Source organism: Dendrobates tinctorius, unplaced genomic scaffold (assembly GCF_039654945.1).
Source record: "Dendrobates tinctorius isolate UK_male_01 unplaced genomic scaffold, ASM3965494v1 ptg000098l, whole genome shotgun sequence".
In the NCBI taxonomy this organism is placed as follows: Eukaryota; Metazoa; Chordata; class Amphibia; order Anura; family Dendrobatidae; genus Dendrobates; species Dendrobates tinctorius.
Genome location: NW_027361766.1, coordinates 11,132,673 through 11,152,410, shown reverse-complemented (window position 1 = coordinate 11,152,410; position 19,738 = coordinate 11,132,673). Strand labels below are relative to the sequence as shown.

The window sequence follows — 19,738 nt, the reverse complement described above, 5'->3', positions numbered from 1 at the left end:
CACTAATTTTATTCTTCACATATTGCAAACAAGGAGGGCTGTTTTTATTCTTCACACTCTGCAAACAAGTAGTGCTTGTCTTTTTTATTTTTTTTTAAAGACAAATAAAAATCTCCACATTTCAGAAATGTGCGCACAACTGTACACTTAACATAGTGTCTGGATTATATAAATAATGTTTTGCACACTTCTTTGTTGTAATAGTTCAATATTATACAAAAAATTTCTGATCCTGTCTTAAAGGGAATCTGTCACCCCTTTTTTGAGATCTCATATAATGATATCATTCAATTGTGTGTCACATAAGGATTCTCTAGTACTTTTGCTTCCCCCTGACACCGCACCTTTCATGCATAAATACCTTTTTTATATCGGTTCAGATGTGTGTAAACTGCCACTGTCTGGTCCACTGGGCGGGGCTTATTCAACTGCTCCCCCCCTTCCTGTCTTGCTCTACACATTTCTTCTTGTTTCCCTGATGCTTTTGGCTTCAGTGATTTAAAACCCAGAAGTTTTTCCTCCAGCACATTAAGTGCTGCGAGGGGTTAACTAGCCAATTTGTTGAACGGCTGGGTTTTTGTGGACAACCATAGAGCGGGTGGGAGGTTGTCCACATTATCTTCACCCCAGGGTGTGGACTGCAGCTTAAATAGTCGGCCTCTAGAGGCATTCAGTGTTCATTAGGCCTGGACAGTGGAGGCCTCCAGTAAAGCTGAACCTTTGGATGCTAATTTCTCCTGAGCGGTTGGACTTCCCACAGATGTATAGACTGTATTTTACCATGCCGCATGTATATAATAAACTCAATAAGGACTGAAAAGAGACAATGTTCCTGTGCCTACCTCTGTATCAGCTGAGTGAGCCACTCCATCACAGGACCTATTATAGAATTAAAAATTATTAGGAATATTTACTAAGCGAAATGCACCAGAAATGTTATGGGAATTGCACAAAGAAAGTGGACTACATTGCATGAGCAGTGTCTAAAACACTTTCATCACCTTCCTAAAAAGTTTTGAAAAGGGCTATAAAAAAGAAAAGTGGCTATAAGTTATAAATTGAGCCAAATTTATTGATAACATGCATAATTTATTTGCTGCAAAATACTTATGCAAAATTTACCGGTCAATAGGAAAAGCAATATCGCTGCTTTATACAAGCAGAGCATTATGCATTTCTCCTCCTGTTCCCTACATCTAAAGTCTTTTTGGATGGTGCTGCTTTAGTAATTTAGATGGATATCCTTTATTTAAAGTGAAATCATTGATGGTTTTAATTGTAATTGTAGTTTGGATAAAAGAAGACTGATATTTTAACCCCTTAGCGACCGCCGATACGCCTTTTAATGGCGGTATTTATCTGTACTAAAACCACAGCGCCGCTAATTCACGGCGCTGTGGAGAAAGTGAATAGCGTCCCCCAGTGTCGGATTTTCTCGGGGTCTCGGCTGCCGGGGGTAGCCGAGACCCCAGAGAACATGAATCGGTCGGTTTTTACCGACCCCGCTTTTGCGATCGCCGTTATTAACCCTATAACGGCGACCGCAAAAAAAACCCCGCGATTTTACATTTCATTTCTCTTTCCTCTGATGTGATCGCACATCAGAGGAGAGAGAAAGAGGGTCCCCGATCCCCCCCGGTACCTCTCCGTGGTCCTCTGTCCCCTCCCGGTGGTCCTGGGTCCCGCCGACGTCCTCCGGTGGGCACCGCCATCTTGGATCCGGGGAAAATGGTGGGCGCAAGCGCAGTGCGCCCGCCGGGAATCTGCCGGCTCCGGCTGGCAGATTCCATTCATTCATTTTGATCACGATGATAAACTATCATCGTGATCAAAATAAACAAAATAGTACATAGCCCCCCCGTTTATCACCCCCTTTGTTAGGCCAACATAACGAAATAAAGAAAATATTTTTTTTTTCAGTTTTCCATTAGGGTTAGGGTTAGGGCTAGGGCTAGGGTTAGGGTTGGGCTAGGGTTAGGGTTAAGGTTGGGCTAGGGTTAGGGTTGGGCTAGGGTTAGGGTTGGGATAGGGTTAGGGTTGAGTTATGGTTAGGGATAGGGCTAGGGTTAGGGCTTGGGTTAGGGCTAGGGTTAGAATTAGGGTTATGGTGAACTAGGATTTGGGTTAGAATTAGGATTAGGGATTAGGGTTGGAATTAAGGTTAGGGTTGGGATTAGCGTTAGGGGTGCGTTGGGGTTAGGGTTGGAGCAAGAATTGAGGGGTTTCACTTTACCAACTTTGGGGATCTAAAATATGGGTCTAAAAAGATCACTTTTGTGGAAATAAAAAAGACTTTATTTTCATGGCTCTGCGTTTATAAACTTCTGTGAAGCACTTGAAGGTTCAAAGTTCTCATGACACATCTAGATAAGTTCCTTAATGGGTCTAGTTTCCAAAATGGGGTCACTTGGAGGTTTCCACTGTTTAGGCCCATCAGGGGCTATGCAAATGCAACATGATGCCCGCAGACCATTCCATCAAAGTCTGCATTCCAAAATGGCACTCCTTCCCTTCCAAGCTCTCCCATGCACCCAAACAGTGGTTCCCCCCACATAAGGGGTATCAGCGTACTCAGGATAAATCACACAATAACTGTGGGGGTATGATTTCTCCTGTTACCCTTGTAAAAATAACAATTTGGGGGCGAAAAGATCATTTTTTGTGGAAAAAAATGGATTTCTTATTTTCACGGCTCTACGTTATAAACTTCTGTGAAGCACTTGAAGGTTCAAAGTGCTCACCACACATCTAGATAAGTTCCTTTGGTGGTCTAGTTTCCAAAATGGGGTCACTTGTTGGAGGTTTCCACTGTTTAGGCACATTAAGGGCTCTCCGAACACAACATGGCATCCGATCTCAATTCCAGCCAATTCTGCGTTGAAAAAGTCAAACGGCGCTCCATCCCTTGCGAGCTCTGCCGTGTGCTGAAAAAGTGGTTTACCCCCACATATGGGGTATCGCTGTATTCAGGAGAAATTGTACAACAAATTTTGTGTTTGATTTTCTCTTTTAACACTTGTTGAAAATAAAAAAAATTGGTTCTGAATTAAATTTTTGCAAAAAAAGTTAAATGTTAATTTTTTCCTTCCACATTGCTTTAGTTCCCGTGAAGCACTTAAAGGGTTAATAAACTTCTTGAATGTGGTTTTGAGCACCTTGAGGGGTCTAATTTTTAGAAAGGTGCCACTTTTGGGTATTTTCTGTCATGCACACCCCTCAAAATGACTTTAAATATGATGTGGTCCCTAAAAAAATGGTTTTGTAAATTTAGTTGTAAAAATGAGAAATCGCTGGTCAACTTTTAACCCTTATAACTTCCTAACAAAAAAAAAATTGCTTCCAAAATTGTGGTGATGTAAAGTAGACATGTGGGAAATGTTATTTATTAAGAAATTTTTGTGACACATCTCTCTGATTTAAGGGCATAAAAATTTAAAGTTTTAAAATTGCAACATTTTCAAAATATTCACCATATTTCTGTTTTTTTCATAAATAAACACAAGACTTATTGAAGAAATTTTACCACTAACATGAAGTACAATATGTCAGGAATAAACATTCTCAGAATCAACAGGATCCATTAAAGTGTTCCAGAGTTATAACCTCATTAAGGGACAGTGGTCAGAATTGTAAAAATTGGCCTGGTCATTAAGCTGCAAACTGGTTCTGTCGCTAAGGGGTTAAACATACTTTGTATCTATTGTTGTACTTTGTTAAAAAAAAACATGGCTCAAATATTGTATTACAGATTAAAGGGTTATTCTCAAATTGTCTCTTGGGCAACACACAGCTTTCCAGTCTTTCACCTCCTTGTTTCTGGCAGGGAGGACTCTCCTTGAGTGACCGTTCTGGGTAGAAGCAGAGCTGGAGTAATAGTAGAACTATAGAACTATATTCCATTTTATTTTGATGGTTATGTATTTTATAACTGCAGGCTTTGTTTTTCCAACAAATTTCTTAATTATTTGTCTCATTTATGCATACATAGTGAGAAAAAGCATTGAATAAGGTTTGCTACAAATGTGTATATATATATATATATATATATACACTCACTGGCCACTTTATTAGGTACACCTGTCCAACTGTGTGTTAAGACTTAATTTCTAATCAGCCAATCACATGGCGGCAACTCAGTGCATTTAGGCATGTAGACATGGTCAAGACAATCTCCTGCAGTTCAAACCGAGCATCAGTATGGGGAAGAAAGGTGATTTGAGTGCCTTTGAACGTGGCATGATTGTTGGTGCCAGAAGGGCTGGTCTGAGTATTTCAGAAACTGCTGATCTACTGGGATTTTCACGCACAACCATCTCTAGGGTTTACAGAGAATGGTCCGAAAAAGAAAAAAAATCCAGTGAGCGGCAGTTCTGTGGCCGGAAATGGCTTGTTGATGCCAGAGGTCAGAGGAGAATGGGCAGACTGGTTCGAGCTGATAGAAAGGCAACAGTGACTCAAATTGCCACCCGTTACAACCAAGGTAGGCAGAAGAGCATCTCTGAACGCACAGTGCGTCGAACTTTGAGGCAGATGGGCTACAGCAGCAGAAGACCACACCGGGTACCACTCCTCTCAGCTAAGAACAGGAAACTGAGGCTACAATTTGCACAAGCTCATCGAAATTGGACAGTAGAAGATTGGAAAAACGTTGCCTGGTCTGATGAGTCTCGATTTCTGCTGCGACATTCGGATGGTAGGGTCAGAATTTGGCGTAAACAACATGAAAGCATGGATCCATCCTGCCTTGTATCAACGGTTCAGGCTGGTGGTGGTGGTGTCATGGTGTGGGGAATTTTTTCTTGGCACTCTTTGGGCCCCTTGGTACCAATTGAGCATCGTTGCAACGCCACAGCCTACCTGAGTATTGTTGCTGACCATGTCCATCCCTTTATGACCACAATGTACCCAACATCTGATGGCTACTTTCAGCAGGATAATGCGCCATGTCATAAAGCTCGAATCATCTCAGATTGGTTTCTTGAACATGACAATGAGTTCACTGTACTCAAATGGCCTCCTCAGTCACCAGATCTCAATCCAATAGAGCATCTTTGGGATGTGGTGGAACGGGAGATTCGCATCAGGGATGTGCAGCCGACAAATCTGCGCCAACTGTGTGATGCCATCATGTCAATATGGTCCAAAATCTCTGAGGAATGCTTCCAGCACCTTGTTGAATCTCTGCCACGAAGAATTGAGGCAGTTCTGAAGGCAAAAGGGGGTCCAACCCGTTACTAGCATGGTGTACCTAATAAAGTGGCCAGTGAGTGTATATACACATAAATATATACACATCATACATATACTGTTTATTTAGCTTCAACAGCAACAGTTAAGGATATTTCCAACTTTTTTTTATATATTTTAGGTAAAAATGAGAAAGGTTTGAATTACTCTGAGACCGTTTTGACATCCATCTTTAGCACTATCTTGGTTGTGGTACTGTTGACCATACTCGCCTTCTCTTTCAACAAATATAGAAAACGAAGATCTCAGTACTCTCACCAACCTCTCCATGAAAATATATATGAATCAGGTAAAATTTGAAATATTATAGAATTAGCCAAATGCCTGAAAGTATTACGAAGAACCACCATGAAATGTCATGCTATGAATTAAAATAATTGCATTTGCTTCTTTTGATGTAGAAGTGAATCTGTATATCTAATGTTACATGTTTGCTTATTTCTTGAAAGTGATCAATATCAATTTAACAAAATGTTTTAAAAGAAAAATTCAGTTAAGCATTACCTTACATACGTAGTATGGCACCACCTGTTCAAAGTGTATAGGAAAGTGCATGTCCGACTACTGAACGGAGTAAATCCCATGGATAGATAACTTCGCAGTAGTTTGATGTTCAATATAGAGTGTATGACCTGTGAACTATCTACTATATAATCGTCTAACTCTGTCTGTCTGTTTGTAATGGAAATCCCACGTCGCTGATTGGTTGCGCCCGCGTCGCTGATTGGTCGCGCCCGGCCGCGACCAGTCAGCGACAGGCACAGTCTGGCTGCGAATTGTCGTGGAATTCGAAAGATGCACACCACCGCTACCATCGGGAGATCTGTGGTGCTAGCCGCTGATCTCTCGACGGTTGCCGCTGGTCATCTCCTGCAGCACGGAGGTCAGCGGCGACCTAGAATACCCGATGCGTTACAATCAGGCCACCATCTAGTTTCTAATACTTGCTCTGCAGAGAACAGACTAACTATGAAGACAACTCATCGCAGGGAGGCTGGCTAAGCCCACATAACTGTAAGCACTGAGCTCAATAGGTGGACATATAATTGTGAACCAGGTGGCACCATATTATGTATGTTAATACCATAATTCCTGAGTGATTAGCTTTGAAGAGCATGCAAATTGCAAATAATACTCATTTTGTACAGTCTACACTCCTCAACATTGAAATTGCAACATAAAAAGGAAAAGCTGTGGAATTACGTATGAAAATCAAAGGATTGAAGAACTTTTTAACCCCTTTCTGCCAGTGGATGTACTATTCCACCCATGTGTCCTGGGACTTAATTCCCATGGACAGAATAGTACGTCATAGGCGATCAGCTGTGCTTATGGGGGGAGCGGGGCTGATCGCGGACAGGTGTCAGTTGATTCTCACAGCTGACACCTGGCACTAAGTGCCAGGAGCAGTCAGGGACTTCTCCCGGTGCTTTAACCCCGGAACACCCCTTCTGCCTTTGGATCAGAGACACCCAGCATGATGCAGGGTTCTGATCGCTGCCATGGAGACCTGATGTCATCATGATGACATCCGGGTCACCAGACCTGAGAGACTTCCTGTCATGTGCAGTGATGACCAGGAAGTCTCTCAGGATAGTGTATAGAAGCTGCAGCGCTGACAGCTTCTATTGCATGCAGATCTGCATACTATATAAGCTATCAGCCTGCACAAAATAAGTGTCCCATAGTGGGAAAAAGTGTAAAAATAAGAATTACATAAAAAAAAATTTAAAAAATAATTGTATAAATATTTTAATAAAATAATAAAAAATAATAAAAAAATCAATATTTATTAGATCAATAAATAAATATTTTAATTGAAAAATCTAAACAATAGAAGTACACATATTTAGTATCGCCGCATCCATAATGACCTGACCTATAAAACTGTCCCACTAGTTAACCCTTTTAGAGAACACCATTAAAAAAAAACAAGGCAAAAAAATGCTTTATCATACTGCTGAACAAAAAGTGAAATAACACACGATCAAAAAGATGGATATAAATGAACATGGTACTGCTGTAAACGTCATCTTGTCCTGCAAAAAACAAGCTGCCATACAGCTTCATCAGCAAAAAAATAAAAAAGTTATCACTCTCAGAATAAAGCGATGCAAAAATAATTATTTTTTATATAAAATAGTTTTTATTGTATAAAAGCACCAAAACATAAAAAATGATATAAATGAGGTATCACTGTAATCGTAGTGACCCGAAAAATAAAACCGCCTTATCAATTTTACCACACGTGGAATGGTATAAACGACCCCCCAAAAGAAATTCATGAATTGCTGATTTTTATTCATTCTGCCTCCCAAAAATCGGAATAAACAGCGATCAAAAAATGTCACGTGCCCGAAAATGGTACCAATAAAAACATCAACTCGTCCCACAAAATACAAGACCTCACATGACTCTGTAGGCCAAAATATAGAAAAATTATAGCTCTCAAAATGTGATGATGCAAAAACTATTTTTTGCAATAGAAAGCGTCTTTTAGTGTGTGACAGCTGCCAAACATAAAAACTCGCTATAAAAACCCACTATAAATAGTAAATCAAGCTCCCCTTTATCACACCCTTAGTTAGGGAAAAATAATAAAATAAAAAAGTATTTATTTCCATTTTCCCATTAGGGATAGGGCTAAAGTTAGGGTTGGGGCTAAAGTTAGGGTTAAGGTTGGGGCTGGGCTAGAGATGGGTTTAGGGTTTGGATTAGGTTTAGGGTTGGGATTAGGTTTGTGGTTAGTGTTATGGTTATGGTTGGAATTAGGATTAGGGGTGTGTTGGGGTTAGGGTTGGAGTTAGAATTGGGGGGTTTCCACTGTTTAGGCACATCAGGGGCTCTCCAAATGCGACATGGCATCTGATCTCAATTCCAGCCAATTCTGCGCTGAAAAAGTCAAACAGTGCTCCTTCCCTTCCAAGCTCTGCCATGCGCCCAAACAGTAGTTTACCTGCATATGTGGGGTATCAGCGTACTCAGGACAAATTGCACAACAAGTTTTGGGGTCCATTTTCTCCTGTTACCCTTTGTAAAATAAAACAAATTGGATCTGAAGTAAATTTTTTGTGAAAAAAGTTGAATATTCATTTTTATTAAACATTCCAAAATTCCTTGTGAAGCACCTGAAGGGTTAATAAATTTCTTTAATGTGGTTTTGAGCACCTTGAGGGGTGAAGTTTTTAGAATTGTGTCACTTTTGGGTATTTTCTATCATATAAACCACTCAAAGTGACTTCAAATGTGATGTGGTCCCTAAAAAAATGGTGTTGTAAAAATGAGAAATCTCTGGTCAACTTTTAACTCTTATAACTTCCTAACAAGAAAAAAAATTGGTTCCAAAATTGAGCTGATGTAAAGTAGACATGTGGGAAATGTTACTTATTAAGTGTTTTGTGTGACATATCTCTGTGATTTAAGGGCATGAAAATTCAAAGTTGGAAAATTTAAAGGGCACCTGTCACCCCCTCCAGGCATTTTTAAGTAAAAGAGCCACCTTGTGCAGCACTAATGCTGCATTCTGTCAAGGTGGCTCTTTTACTTAGCCGGATAAATCATAAACAACTGCGTGGCAGGATCTCAGGCCGCGCGAGATCAAAGGCCAAGGTGTTATGTGACAGCCTGGTCACGTCGGGCAGCGCAAACTGCGCATGCCCCCTAACATACAGTACAGCGCCGGTGCCAGACTTTCAAAAGCAAAGTAAGGAGGCGGCGCCAGGTCTGAAAGGAAGGATGGATGAGAGGCGTCTGGCAGAGGAGGAAAGTCCGGTCCACCTGACAAATTTCAGGTATTTTGGAACAACTTTATAAACGATAATTTCTGCGGTGGAACAGAGGCTAAGCAAAAGAGCCACCTTGACAGAATGCAGCATTAGTGCTGCACAAGGTGGCTCTTTTACTTAAAAACACCTGGGGGGGGTGACAGGTGCCCTTTAAAAATTTTCACCAAATTTCCTTTTTTTCCACAAATAAACGCAATCATATCAAATAAATTTTACTACTAACATAAAGTACAATATGCCACGAGAAAACAAGGTCAGACTCACCGGGATCCATGGAAGCATTCCAGAGTTATTACCTCATAAAGGGACAGTGGTCAGAATTGTAAAAATTGGCCTGGTCATTAACATGCAAACCACCCTTGGGGGTAAAGGGGTTAATGATATGCAAATTATGAAGCAAGAAAACATTTCGATTAATTCAGTATCAAGTATCAGCGCCATGGACTGTAATGCATGTGATTACATACCTTGTAAAGCTATCAATGTGGTTTTTACTGGTTGTCTTAAAGACATGAAGATGTCTTAATGAGGGAACATGAAAGCCTCCCAGGACTCATTTTTGAACACTACAATGCATGCTGGTCGTGTTACTGTGAGCAGCTTGGGTGACCTAAATGTGCTACCATAGCCTGCAGCATCTCCAGACTTCTCTTCCATTCTGAAACATTATTGGACTATAATTGCAAAGTGAGCCGTCCACAGTGGTGATTTGCGTGCAAAGTATGTTGAACATGGCAGAATATTCCTCAGGCAACCATTACAGTTATAATCTAATGCGAATATTTCTGTTCATTGTGCCATACTTGATATTGAATAAATCAATATGCTTTGAAAATGTTGATTCCATCCATTTTTTCATAAATTGCAGATCACTAACATGTCTATTGAGCACATAAATTTGATAATTCCACTACTTTTCCTTCAGTGTTTTCAATGTTGCGGAGTTTACAGTGGATGTGATAAGTAATTGAAGGACAACCAGCTTAAAGTTCTGTTCTACTTTTTTTAAAATAATATCTATTGTTTGTAAAGATAAAAATACAAACCTAGAAAATATGTGTGCTGTCTGGTAATACAGTATACTCGCAGACAGTCAAAAACTAGCACAAGAAAATGATATAGAGGCTTGATGTTCTGAATCAAAAGTGATTTTGGGAGCAATAAAAGTTACAGGTTAAGACATATTTTATTGTTATATGTATCCATAAAATGTGTTCACTATAGAATTAATAAAAAAACAACAAAATTAATCAAACAATAGGAAATGTGTTCACTCATTCAGGATTTCATGAGGATGTAGATGCAATTTCTAAATGGGTTGTACTAGTGATTGCCCCTTCTCAGCGATTATAGTCATATCACTGATACAGTGGCATGTAAAAGTTTGGACACTCCTGGTCAAAATTACTATTATTGTGAACAGTTAAGCAAGTTGAATGATCTCTAAAAGACCTAAAGTTAACACATTTTCTTTGTATTTTAGGCAAAATAAATATTTTCATCTTTCAAATTTTAATCCCTTAACGATTGCCAATACGCCTTTTAACGGCGGCAGTTAAGGGTACTTATGCCTCAGCGTCGGTGAGAAATAAGGGTATAGCGCTCCACAGCAATTCGGGTTGGTTTTTACCGACCCCAGTGTAGCGATCACCGTTATTAACAGAATAACAGCGACCGCAAAAAAAAGTTTGATTTCCCATTTAATTTCTCTCTCCTCTGATGTGATCGCACATCAGAGGAGAGAGAAATGAGGTCCTCCAATCCCTCCCTGATTCCTCCAGTGTCCCAGGACCCTTCTGTATCCCCCCGTGATGTCCCCCAGCCGGCGGTGTCTTCTCCTGGGAAGAAAATGGCAGGCGAAAGTGCAGTGTGAGATCTGCCGGCCGACAACCGGCAACAATAGGAAATTTTTCCTGTTGGTTAATTTTGATCACTGTGATAGACCCTATCACAGTGATGAAAATAAAAAAAAAATATTAAATCAAATCTTTATCATCAGTTTAGTTAGGTAAAAATAATAAAAAAATGTATTTCCATTTTTCCATTAGGGTTAGGGTTGGGCTAGGGTTAAGGTTGGGGTTGGGCTAGGGTTAGGCTAAAGATAGGGTTGGGGTAGGGTTGGGGCTAGGGTTAGAGTTGGGAATAGGGTTAGGATTGGGCTAGGGTTAGTGTTGGGCTAAAGTTAGTGTTGGGTTAAAGTTAGTTGTAAGGATTCTTGATGTTACTTGGAGCCTGTTTTGCCCTAGTCTAAGATGGAGTCTGGTAATTCAAATTGTCTTGGAACTTCGTGTCTGTCCTGCTATTTAAGTCTGGGTTGGGAGATCCTCCTTGCCTGAGTATTTTGTTGCTGTTGGCTCCTGAGCTTCTGCCTTTCTTCTGGACTCCTTACTGATGCTGCTCGTTACTCGGTGCTCTACCCCTCCAAGTTCTGCTGTCTTCAGTCCTCTGTCATGCTCCTTGATCCTGACTGGGATTACTTTTTGTTTGGACCTCTGGTGTGGAGCTACTCGCCTCTTGAACTGCTGTGGTCAGTAAGAAATTCTGACACCATTATTTCTTCCTGGACTGTGTCAGGCTGCGGTGCTGGACTTGAGCGGGACTTTTCAGCCCAAAAGGTACATCTAGAAGCCTTCTCCTACTGACGCTCCATGTGTGTATTGCTAACTCCCACATTTAAGTGCTGTGTGCATTCTCCCTCATATTATTGCTGGACTTCCACATTTAAGTGCTGTGTGTATTCTCACTCATATTATTGCTGGACTTCCATGTTTAAGTACTGGGTGCATTCACAATCATATTATTGCTTGACTTCCATGTTTAAGTGCCGTGTGCACTCCTGCATCATATTACTGCTAGACTGGTTCATATTAGCGGTTGTGCCCTGCTATTCAGTTTGTTGAACATTTCTATATTGTGCTGTGCACTTCATTACAATTGCAGGAAGATCTCATTTAGTTTTGTTTCCACTTATTACTTTCTTAAATACATTTGTTTGCCTCAGCTTTGGTTTCAGATTTGTTTTATCCCACGCAGTCAGATTCCATAGTACCCACATAATTGTTACATTAGTGTTGAGTTAAAGTTAGTGTTGGGCTAAAGTTAGGGTTGTGGTTAGGGTTATGGTTGTGGTTATGGTTGGGATTACGGGTAGGTTTGGGATTACGGTTAGGGGTGTGTTAGGGTTAGGGTTGTGGTTAGGGTTATGGTTAGGGTAGGGATTAGTGTTAGGAGTGTGCTGGGATTAGGGTTGTGGTTAGGATTATGGTTGGGATTAGAGTTAGGGGTGAGTTGGAGTTAGGGTTGGAGTTAGAATTGGGGGAGTTTCATTGTTTAGGACATCAGGGGGTCCCCAAATGTGACATGGTGCAGCCATTCATTCCAGCCAATTTTGCATTCAAAAAGTCAAACGGTGCTTTCTCCCTTCTGAACCTTGCAATGCGCCCAAATAGTGGCTTTCCCCCACATACGGGGTATTGACGTACTCAGGAGAAATTGCAAAACAAACTTTGTGGTCCATTTTCTCCTGATACCCTTGTGAAAATAAAAAAATTTGGTTCCAAAATTATTTTTTTACGAAAAAAGTAAAATGTTCATTTTTTACTTCCACATTGCTTTAGTTCTCGTGAAACACCTGAAGGGTTAATAAACTTCTTGAATGTGGTTTTGTGCACCTTGAGGGGTGCAGTTTTTAGAATAGTGTTCCTTTTGAGTATTTTCTGTTATACTGACACCCAAAACTCACTTCAAATGTGAGGTGGTCCCTAAAAAAATAGTTTTGTAAATTTTATTTGAAAAATGAGAAATCACTGGTCAACTTTTAACTCTTATAATATCCTACCAAAAAAAATTGTTTCCAAAATTGTGCTGATGTAAAGTTGACATGTGGGAAATGTTATTTATTAACTATTTTGTGTGACACCACTCTGATTTAAGTGTACAAAAATTAAAGTTTTAAAATTGCAAAATTTTCAAAGTTTTTGCCAAATTTCCGTTTTCTTCATAAATAAACGCAAGCTATATCGAAGAAATTTGCCACTAACAAGTACAATATGTCCCAAAAAAAAATCTCAGAATCAGTGTGATACGTTGAAGCTTCCTGAGCTATAACTTCATAAAGTGAGTGGTCAGAATTGTAAAAAATTGTCTTGGTCATTAAGTACCAAATTGGCTCGGTCACTAAGGGGTTAAATATTACAAAAAGGAAAATGGGCTGATGCAAGAGATTGGGTAGTCTGCATGGGTAGTACTGTACCTAGCAGCACCATCCTAATGAAACCACCTAAAAGCCATCCTCTATTCAACTTCAGTATTTTTACAGATGGTGTTACGTTTGCAGCAAGAATTTGAGGAAATGTCATTGAATCCATTCTTGCCTCTACCGGCGAAATGTTCCCTGTGCCACTGGCTTCAGCACAACCCCAAAAAACATGATTGATCCACCCCCATGCCTAATGGTTGATGAGATGTTTTTTTCCTGAAATTCTGTGCTCTTTTTTTCTACACATATACCATTGATCATCGTGGCCAAAGAGTTTTACTTTGACCTCATCGGTCCACAGGACTTATTTCCAAAATGCATCAGGCTTGTTCTTTGGTGACGATGCAGGCGAGGTTTTCTTCTGATGACTTTTCCATGAAGGCCATATTTGTAGGTGTCTCTGAACAGTAGAACAATGTACCACAACTCCAGAGTCTGCTAAATCTTTCTGAAGGCCTTTTGCAGTCAAGTGGGGATTCTGATTTGCCTCTCTAGTAATCCTATGAGCATATCTCAGTAAAATTTTGCTTGATCTTCTAGATCTTATCTTGACCCCCCACTGTTCCTGTTAACTACCATTTCTTATTCACATTTTGAACTGAGCAAAAGGCAACTTGATAACGCTTTGCTATCTTCTTATGGCCATATTCTGCTTTGTGGGCCTCTTTCAGAGTAATAGGCAGCTGCTTAGAAGAACCATGGCTGCTGTTTTTTGGCAAAAGGTTAGAGGAGGCTGGGTTTTTATAAAGCTGGGAAATTTGCATCACCTGGCCTTTCCTAATGATGATAGTGAGCAAGCCATGTCCCTAACAGGCTAATTAACCCCTTCCTGACATGAGACGTACTATCCCGTCCATGGGACCCGGGCCCCTATGCCCATGGACGGGATAGTACGTCTACCACGATCAGCGGCGCCCACGTGGTGAGCGCCGCTGATCGCGGCCGGGTGTCAGCTGATTATCACAGCTGACACCCGGCACAATGTGTCAGGGGCGGTCACGGACCGCCCCCGACACGTTAACCCCTTGCACACCGCGATCAAACATGATCGCGGTGTACCAGGCATTATAGGGAAGCATTGGCAGGGAGGGGGCTCCCTCCGTGCTTCCCTGAGCCCCCCACGGCAGCGCAATGTGCAGCACTGCTGCCGGGGGCTCCTTTCCTGCAGGACCCCGAATCCAAGAGGGGGCCTGCAGGAAGCTGGCTTCCTCAGTGCCTGGCGCTGGGCTAGAGATGGGTTTAGGGTTTGGATTAGGTTTAGGGTTGGGATTAGGTTTGTGGTAGTGTTATGGTTATGGTTGGAATTAGGATTAGGGGTGTGTTGGGGTTAGGGTTGGAGTTAGAATTGGGGGTTTCCACTGTTTGGGCACATCAGGGGCTCTCCAAATGCAACATGGTGTCTGATCTCAATTTCAGCCAATTCTGAGTTGAAAAAGTCAAATGGTGCTCCTTCCCTTCCAAGCTCTGCCATGCGCCCAAACAGTGTTTTACCCCCACATGTAGGGTATCAGCCTACTCAGGACAAATTGCAAAGCAATTTTTGGGGTCCAATTTCTCCTGTTACCCTTAGGAAAATAAAAAATTGGGGGCAAAAATATCATTTTGTGGAAAAAAATGATTTTATTTTCACGCCCGAGCGTTATAAACTTCTGTGAAGCACTTGGGGGTTCAAAGTGCTCACCACACATCTAGATAAGTTCCGTGGGGGGCCTAGTGTCGAAAACGGGGTCACTTGTGGGGAGTTTCAATAGTTTAGGTACATCAGGGACTCTCCAAACGCACATGACACCCGCAGACCATTCCATCAAAGTCTGCATTCCAAAATGTCACTGCTTCCCTTCCGAGCCCCGACGTGTGTCCATACAGTAGTTTTCTCCCACATATGGGGTGTCAGCGTACTCATGACAAATTGGACAACAACTTTTGGGGTCCAATTTCTCCTGTTACCCTTGGGAAAATAAAAAAATTGGGGACTAATTGATCATGTTTGTGGAAAAAATACGATTTTTTATTTTCATGCCCTGGCATTATAAACTTCTGTGAAGCCTTTGGGGGTTCAAAGTGCTCACCTCACATCTAGATAAGTTCCTTAGGGGGTCTAGTTTTCAAAATGGGGTCATTTGTGGGGGGTTTCCACTGTTTAGGTACATTAGGGGCTCTCCAAAGGCAACATGACACCCGCAGACCATTCCATCAAAGTCTGCATTCCAAAACGTCACTACTTCCCTTCCGAGCCCCGACGTGTGCCCATACAGTAGTTTTCTCCCACATATGGGGTATCGGCATACTCAGGACAAATTGGACAACAACTTTTGGAGTACAATTTCTCCTCGTACCCTTGGGAAAATATAAAACTGGTGACTAAAAGATCATGTTTGTGGAAAAAATACGAATTTTTTATTTTCACGCCCGGGCGTTATAAACTTCTGTGAAGCACTGGGGGGTTCAAAGTGCTCACCACACATCTAGATAAGTTCCTTGGGGGGTCTAGTTTACAAAATGGTGTCATTTGTGGGGGGTTTCCACTGTTTAGGTACATCAGGGGTTTTCCAATCGCGACATGGTGTCCGATCTCAATTCCAGCCAAAAACGTCAAATGGCGCTGCTTCCCTTCTGAGCTCTGCCATGCGCCCAAATAGTGGTTTACCCCCACATGTGGGGTATCAGCGTACTCAGGACAAATTGCACAATAACTTTTAGGGTCCTGTTACCCTTGGAAAAATAAGAATTGAGGTTGAAAAGATCATTTTCGAGGAAAAAATATGATTTTTTAATTGTACAGCTTTATGTTATAAACTTCTGTGAAGCCCTTGGGGGTTCAAAGTTCTCACCACACATCTAGATAAGTTCCTTAGGGGGTCTAGTTTCCAAAATGGTGTCATTTGTGGGGGGTTTCCACTGTTTTGGTACATCAGGGGTTTTCCAATCGCGACATGGTGTCCGATCTCAATTCCAGCCAAAAACGTCAAATGGCGCTGCTTCCCTTCCGAGCTCTGCCATGCGCCCAAATAGTGGTTTACCCCCACATGTGGGGTATCAGCGTACTCAGGACAAATTGCACAATAACTTTTAGGGTCCTGTTACCCTTGGAAAAATAAGAATTGAGGGTGAAAAGATCATTTTTGTGGAAAAAATATGATTTTTTAATTGTACGGCTGTACGTTATAAACTTCTGTGAAGCCCTTGGGGGTTCAAAGTTCTCACCACACATCTAGATAAGTTCCTTAGGGGGTCTAGTTTCCAAAATGGTGTCATTTGTGGGGGGTTTCCACTGTTTTGGTACATCAGGGGTTTTCCAATCGCGACATGATGTCCGATCTCAATTCCAGCCAAAAACGTCAAATGGCGCTGCTTCCCTTCCGAGCTCTGCCATGCGCCCAAATAGTGGTTTACCCCCACATGTGGGGTATCAGCGTACTCAGGACAAATTGCACAATAACTTTTAGGGTCCTGTTACCCTTGGGAAAATAAAAATTGGGGTGAAAAGATCATTTTTGTGGAAAAAATATGATTTTTTAATTGTACCGCTGTACGTTATAAACTTCTGTAAAACCCTTGTGGGTTCAAAGTTCTCACCACATATCTAGATAAGTTCCTTGGGGGGTCTAGTTTCCAAAATGGGGTCACTTGTAGGGGGTTTCCACTGTTTAGGTACATCAGGGACTCTCCAAACGTGACATGGCATCCGATCTGAATTCCAGCCAATTTTGCATTGAAAAAGTCAAAAGGCGCTCCTTCCATTCTGAGCTCTGCCATGCGCCGAAACAGTCGTTCCCCCCCACATATCAGGTATCAGCGTACTCAGGACAAATTGCACAATAACTTTTGCAGTCCAATTTCTCCTGTTACCCTTGGTAAAATAAAAAAAATTGAACCTGAAGTATTTTTTTTGTGAAAAAAAGTTAGATGTTCATTTTTTTTTAAATATTCAAAAAAATTCCTGTGACGCACCTAAAGGGTTAATAAACTTCTTGAATGTGGTTTTAAGCACCTTAAGGGGTGCAGTTTTTAGAATGGTGTCACTTTTGGGTATTTTCTATCATATAGACCCCTCAAAGTGACCTCAAATGTGATGTGGTCCTAAAAATAAAATGGTGTTGTAAAAATGAGAAATCGCTGGTCAACTTTTAACCCTTATAACTTCCTAAGAAAAAAAAATTTTGGTTCCAAAATTGTGCTGATGTAAAGTAAACATGTGGGAAATGTTAGTTATCAAGTTTTTTGTGTGCTGTATCTCTGTGATTTAAGGGCATAAAAATTCAAAGTTGGAAAATTGTGAAATTTTCAAAATATTCGCCAAATTTCCGTTTTTCTCACAAATAAACACAAGTTAGTTGAATGAAATTTTACCACTAACATGAAGTACAATATGTCACGAGAAAACAATGTCAGAATCACCGGGATCCATGGAAGCGTTCCAGAGTTATGACCTCATAAAGGTACAGTGGTCAGAATTGTAAAAATTGGCCCGGTCATGAACGTGCAAACCACCCTTGGGGGTGAAGGGGTTAAGGTCTGAATCCATGGTCAAAGCTATCTGAGTACACAAATCTCCAATCACAGTTTTGCATTGACACATTGCCTTTCTGTAATTTTTAAAATGAAAAAAAAAAACTGTATATATATTTTTTTCCTAAAATACAAAGGAAATGCGTCATCTAACTTTAGGCCTTTTATAGATCATTTCATCTTCAACTTGCATAACAGTTCACAAGAACAGTAATTTTGACCAGGGGTGCCCAAACTTTTACATGCCACGGGACATTTAAGATACAAAGTGCACAAAATAATGATAGCGTTCCTTTAAATAAAGTCTGTAATGATTTACCATACTTTTCCATCTGTTTCTTCAGAGGGATATACTCCACCCGAAGATACCCTGGTAATTTCTGGAGGACTATATGATGCACCCAGGATTTATAATCCCAATATGACAGTTTTAGAAGTTGAGTCTCAGCCTGACTATATTTCATTCAGCAACAGAACAGGCCAATTTAGGCTTGAGTTTTTACCTGGTGATAAGGACATGGACCCGGGATATAATGGTTCATTAAGAAGAAATGTTTGACTTGAGATTTTTTATGATTGATGGAACGTTACTACTCTTTATGTACCTTGAATTGTTTTCTAAACACCAGTTTTATAAATTTATGCTAGAAGTTGTTCTGTTCATGCTTAAGAGTCTCTACTCTAATTTATGTATGTTTGCCTATTATCAATTTATCTTTCAGTGTGATGTTTAGTCAGTGATGCTATCTAGTTTCACTACATCTCGTAACAAAGTGCCTTATATGTCACCACTATGTTTTCTCCTGTTCTCAAACATTACATTAAGCTTTTTAATTGACAACTCAAACTGGTGTACACTTTTATACTGTGCATTAATGAATATACTGAAGTGCCTAATTAGTATAAGAACTCAGTAATATAGTTTATTATCACATATTGCTTTTACGCTGCAGTCGTTGTTCAATTTATAAACCTTCAGGCAGTATAAAAGATGAAGCAATACAGAATAAGAAAATATTAATGAGCACTTTACCAAATGTAGTAAAATTGCTAAGCCTCTGCTCTTATTAACTATTTATTCAGTGTCTGTATTGGATTCTTATTCTTTATTTGCATACAGGTAGTGAGCGATACCACTGCCATGTATGAGGAACTCAACAAAATACAATAGGTTAATGGGTTTTTCTCATCTTGTTCAATTGGTAAAATCTCAAAGCGCTTGTAAAGAAAAAAAAAGCAATTTACATTGATATTTAAAATCTTCCTTTCTCAAGAACAGAGGGATTTTTAATGCTACAGTTCACTGCTCAATGCCTAAATAATAGCCCACCTTTGATGTGTCTCAGGTGGCTAGTGTCCTAGGCAAGAAGCACGCCCTTGCAAATTTTTGTTCTAGAGCTTCCAAATACAGCTGTGAAGCTGACTGGATCTGGCCGGCTTCAGTATATACACTGAATGATATGAATTAATACTGCAGTTGACTAAACAGCCGACAATCTTTTTTTCATGTAGCTGATTGGCAGTCGGTTAATGGCAGCGCTTGACCAATGTAAATGTATCCTTAGGCAAGGTTCATACTGCGTTAAAGCAGCCCGTTCAACGCATAGTGTTGACAGGCTGCTTTAACGCTATAGCATAACACGATCGCGTTATGTTATACCGCTAGCGCAGATGCTTAATCTGCGCTAGCGGTGACGGACCCTCGGACGCTACAGACTGAATCCGAGGGTCCGTCACTGAATGACGGCATATCGATAGCACATGAGATTATGGCATGCGTTGGCGATGCGCCCGATAATAGGGGTTAATGGCAGCATTAATGGATTGCGTTACACTGCGTTATGCCGCGGTGTAGCGCAATTCGTTAAACGGACTGCCTTATCGCAGTGTGACCCCAGCCTTAGGCTGAGGTACTGTATGCTTCATAAAAATGTATTCT

The 19,738-nt window shown here is 40.8% G+C and overlaps 1 protein-coding gene across 7 annotated transcripts in view; it reads left to right on the top strand.

Annotated features, from left to right (window-relative positions):
- LOC141099064 (uncharacterized) overlaps positions 1 to 18,877 on the top strand; it is a 52,405-nt gene extending 33,528 nt beyond the window's left edge. For all 7 annotated transcript variants that reach the window (XM_073587101.1, XM_073587094.1, XM_073587098.1 and 4 more), the window contains 2 exons: positions 5,369 to 5,536; positions 18,144 to 18,877. In XM_073587101.1, the coding sequence (XP_073443202.1) occupies positions 5,369 to 5,536; positions 18,144 to 18,358 (383 nt within the window). In that variant the 3' untranslated portion in view covers positions 18,359 to 18,877. The remainder of the gene's footprint in view (positions 1 to 5,368; positions 5,537 to 18,143) is intronic.
- Positions 18,878 to 19,738: the final 861 nt, after the last annotated feature.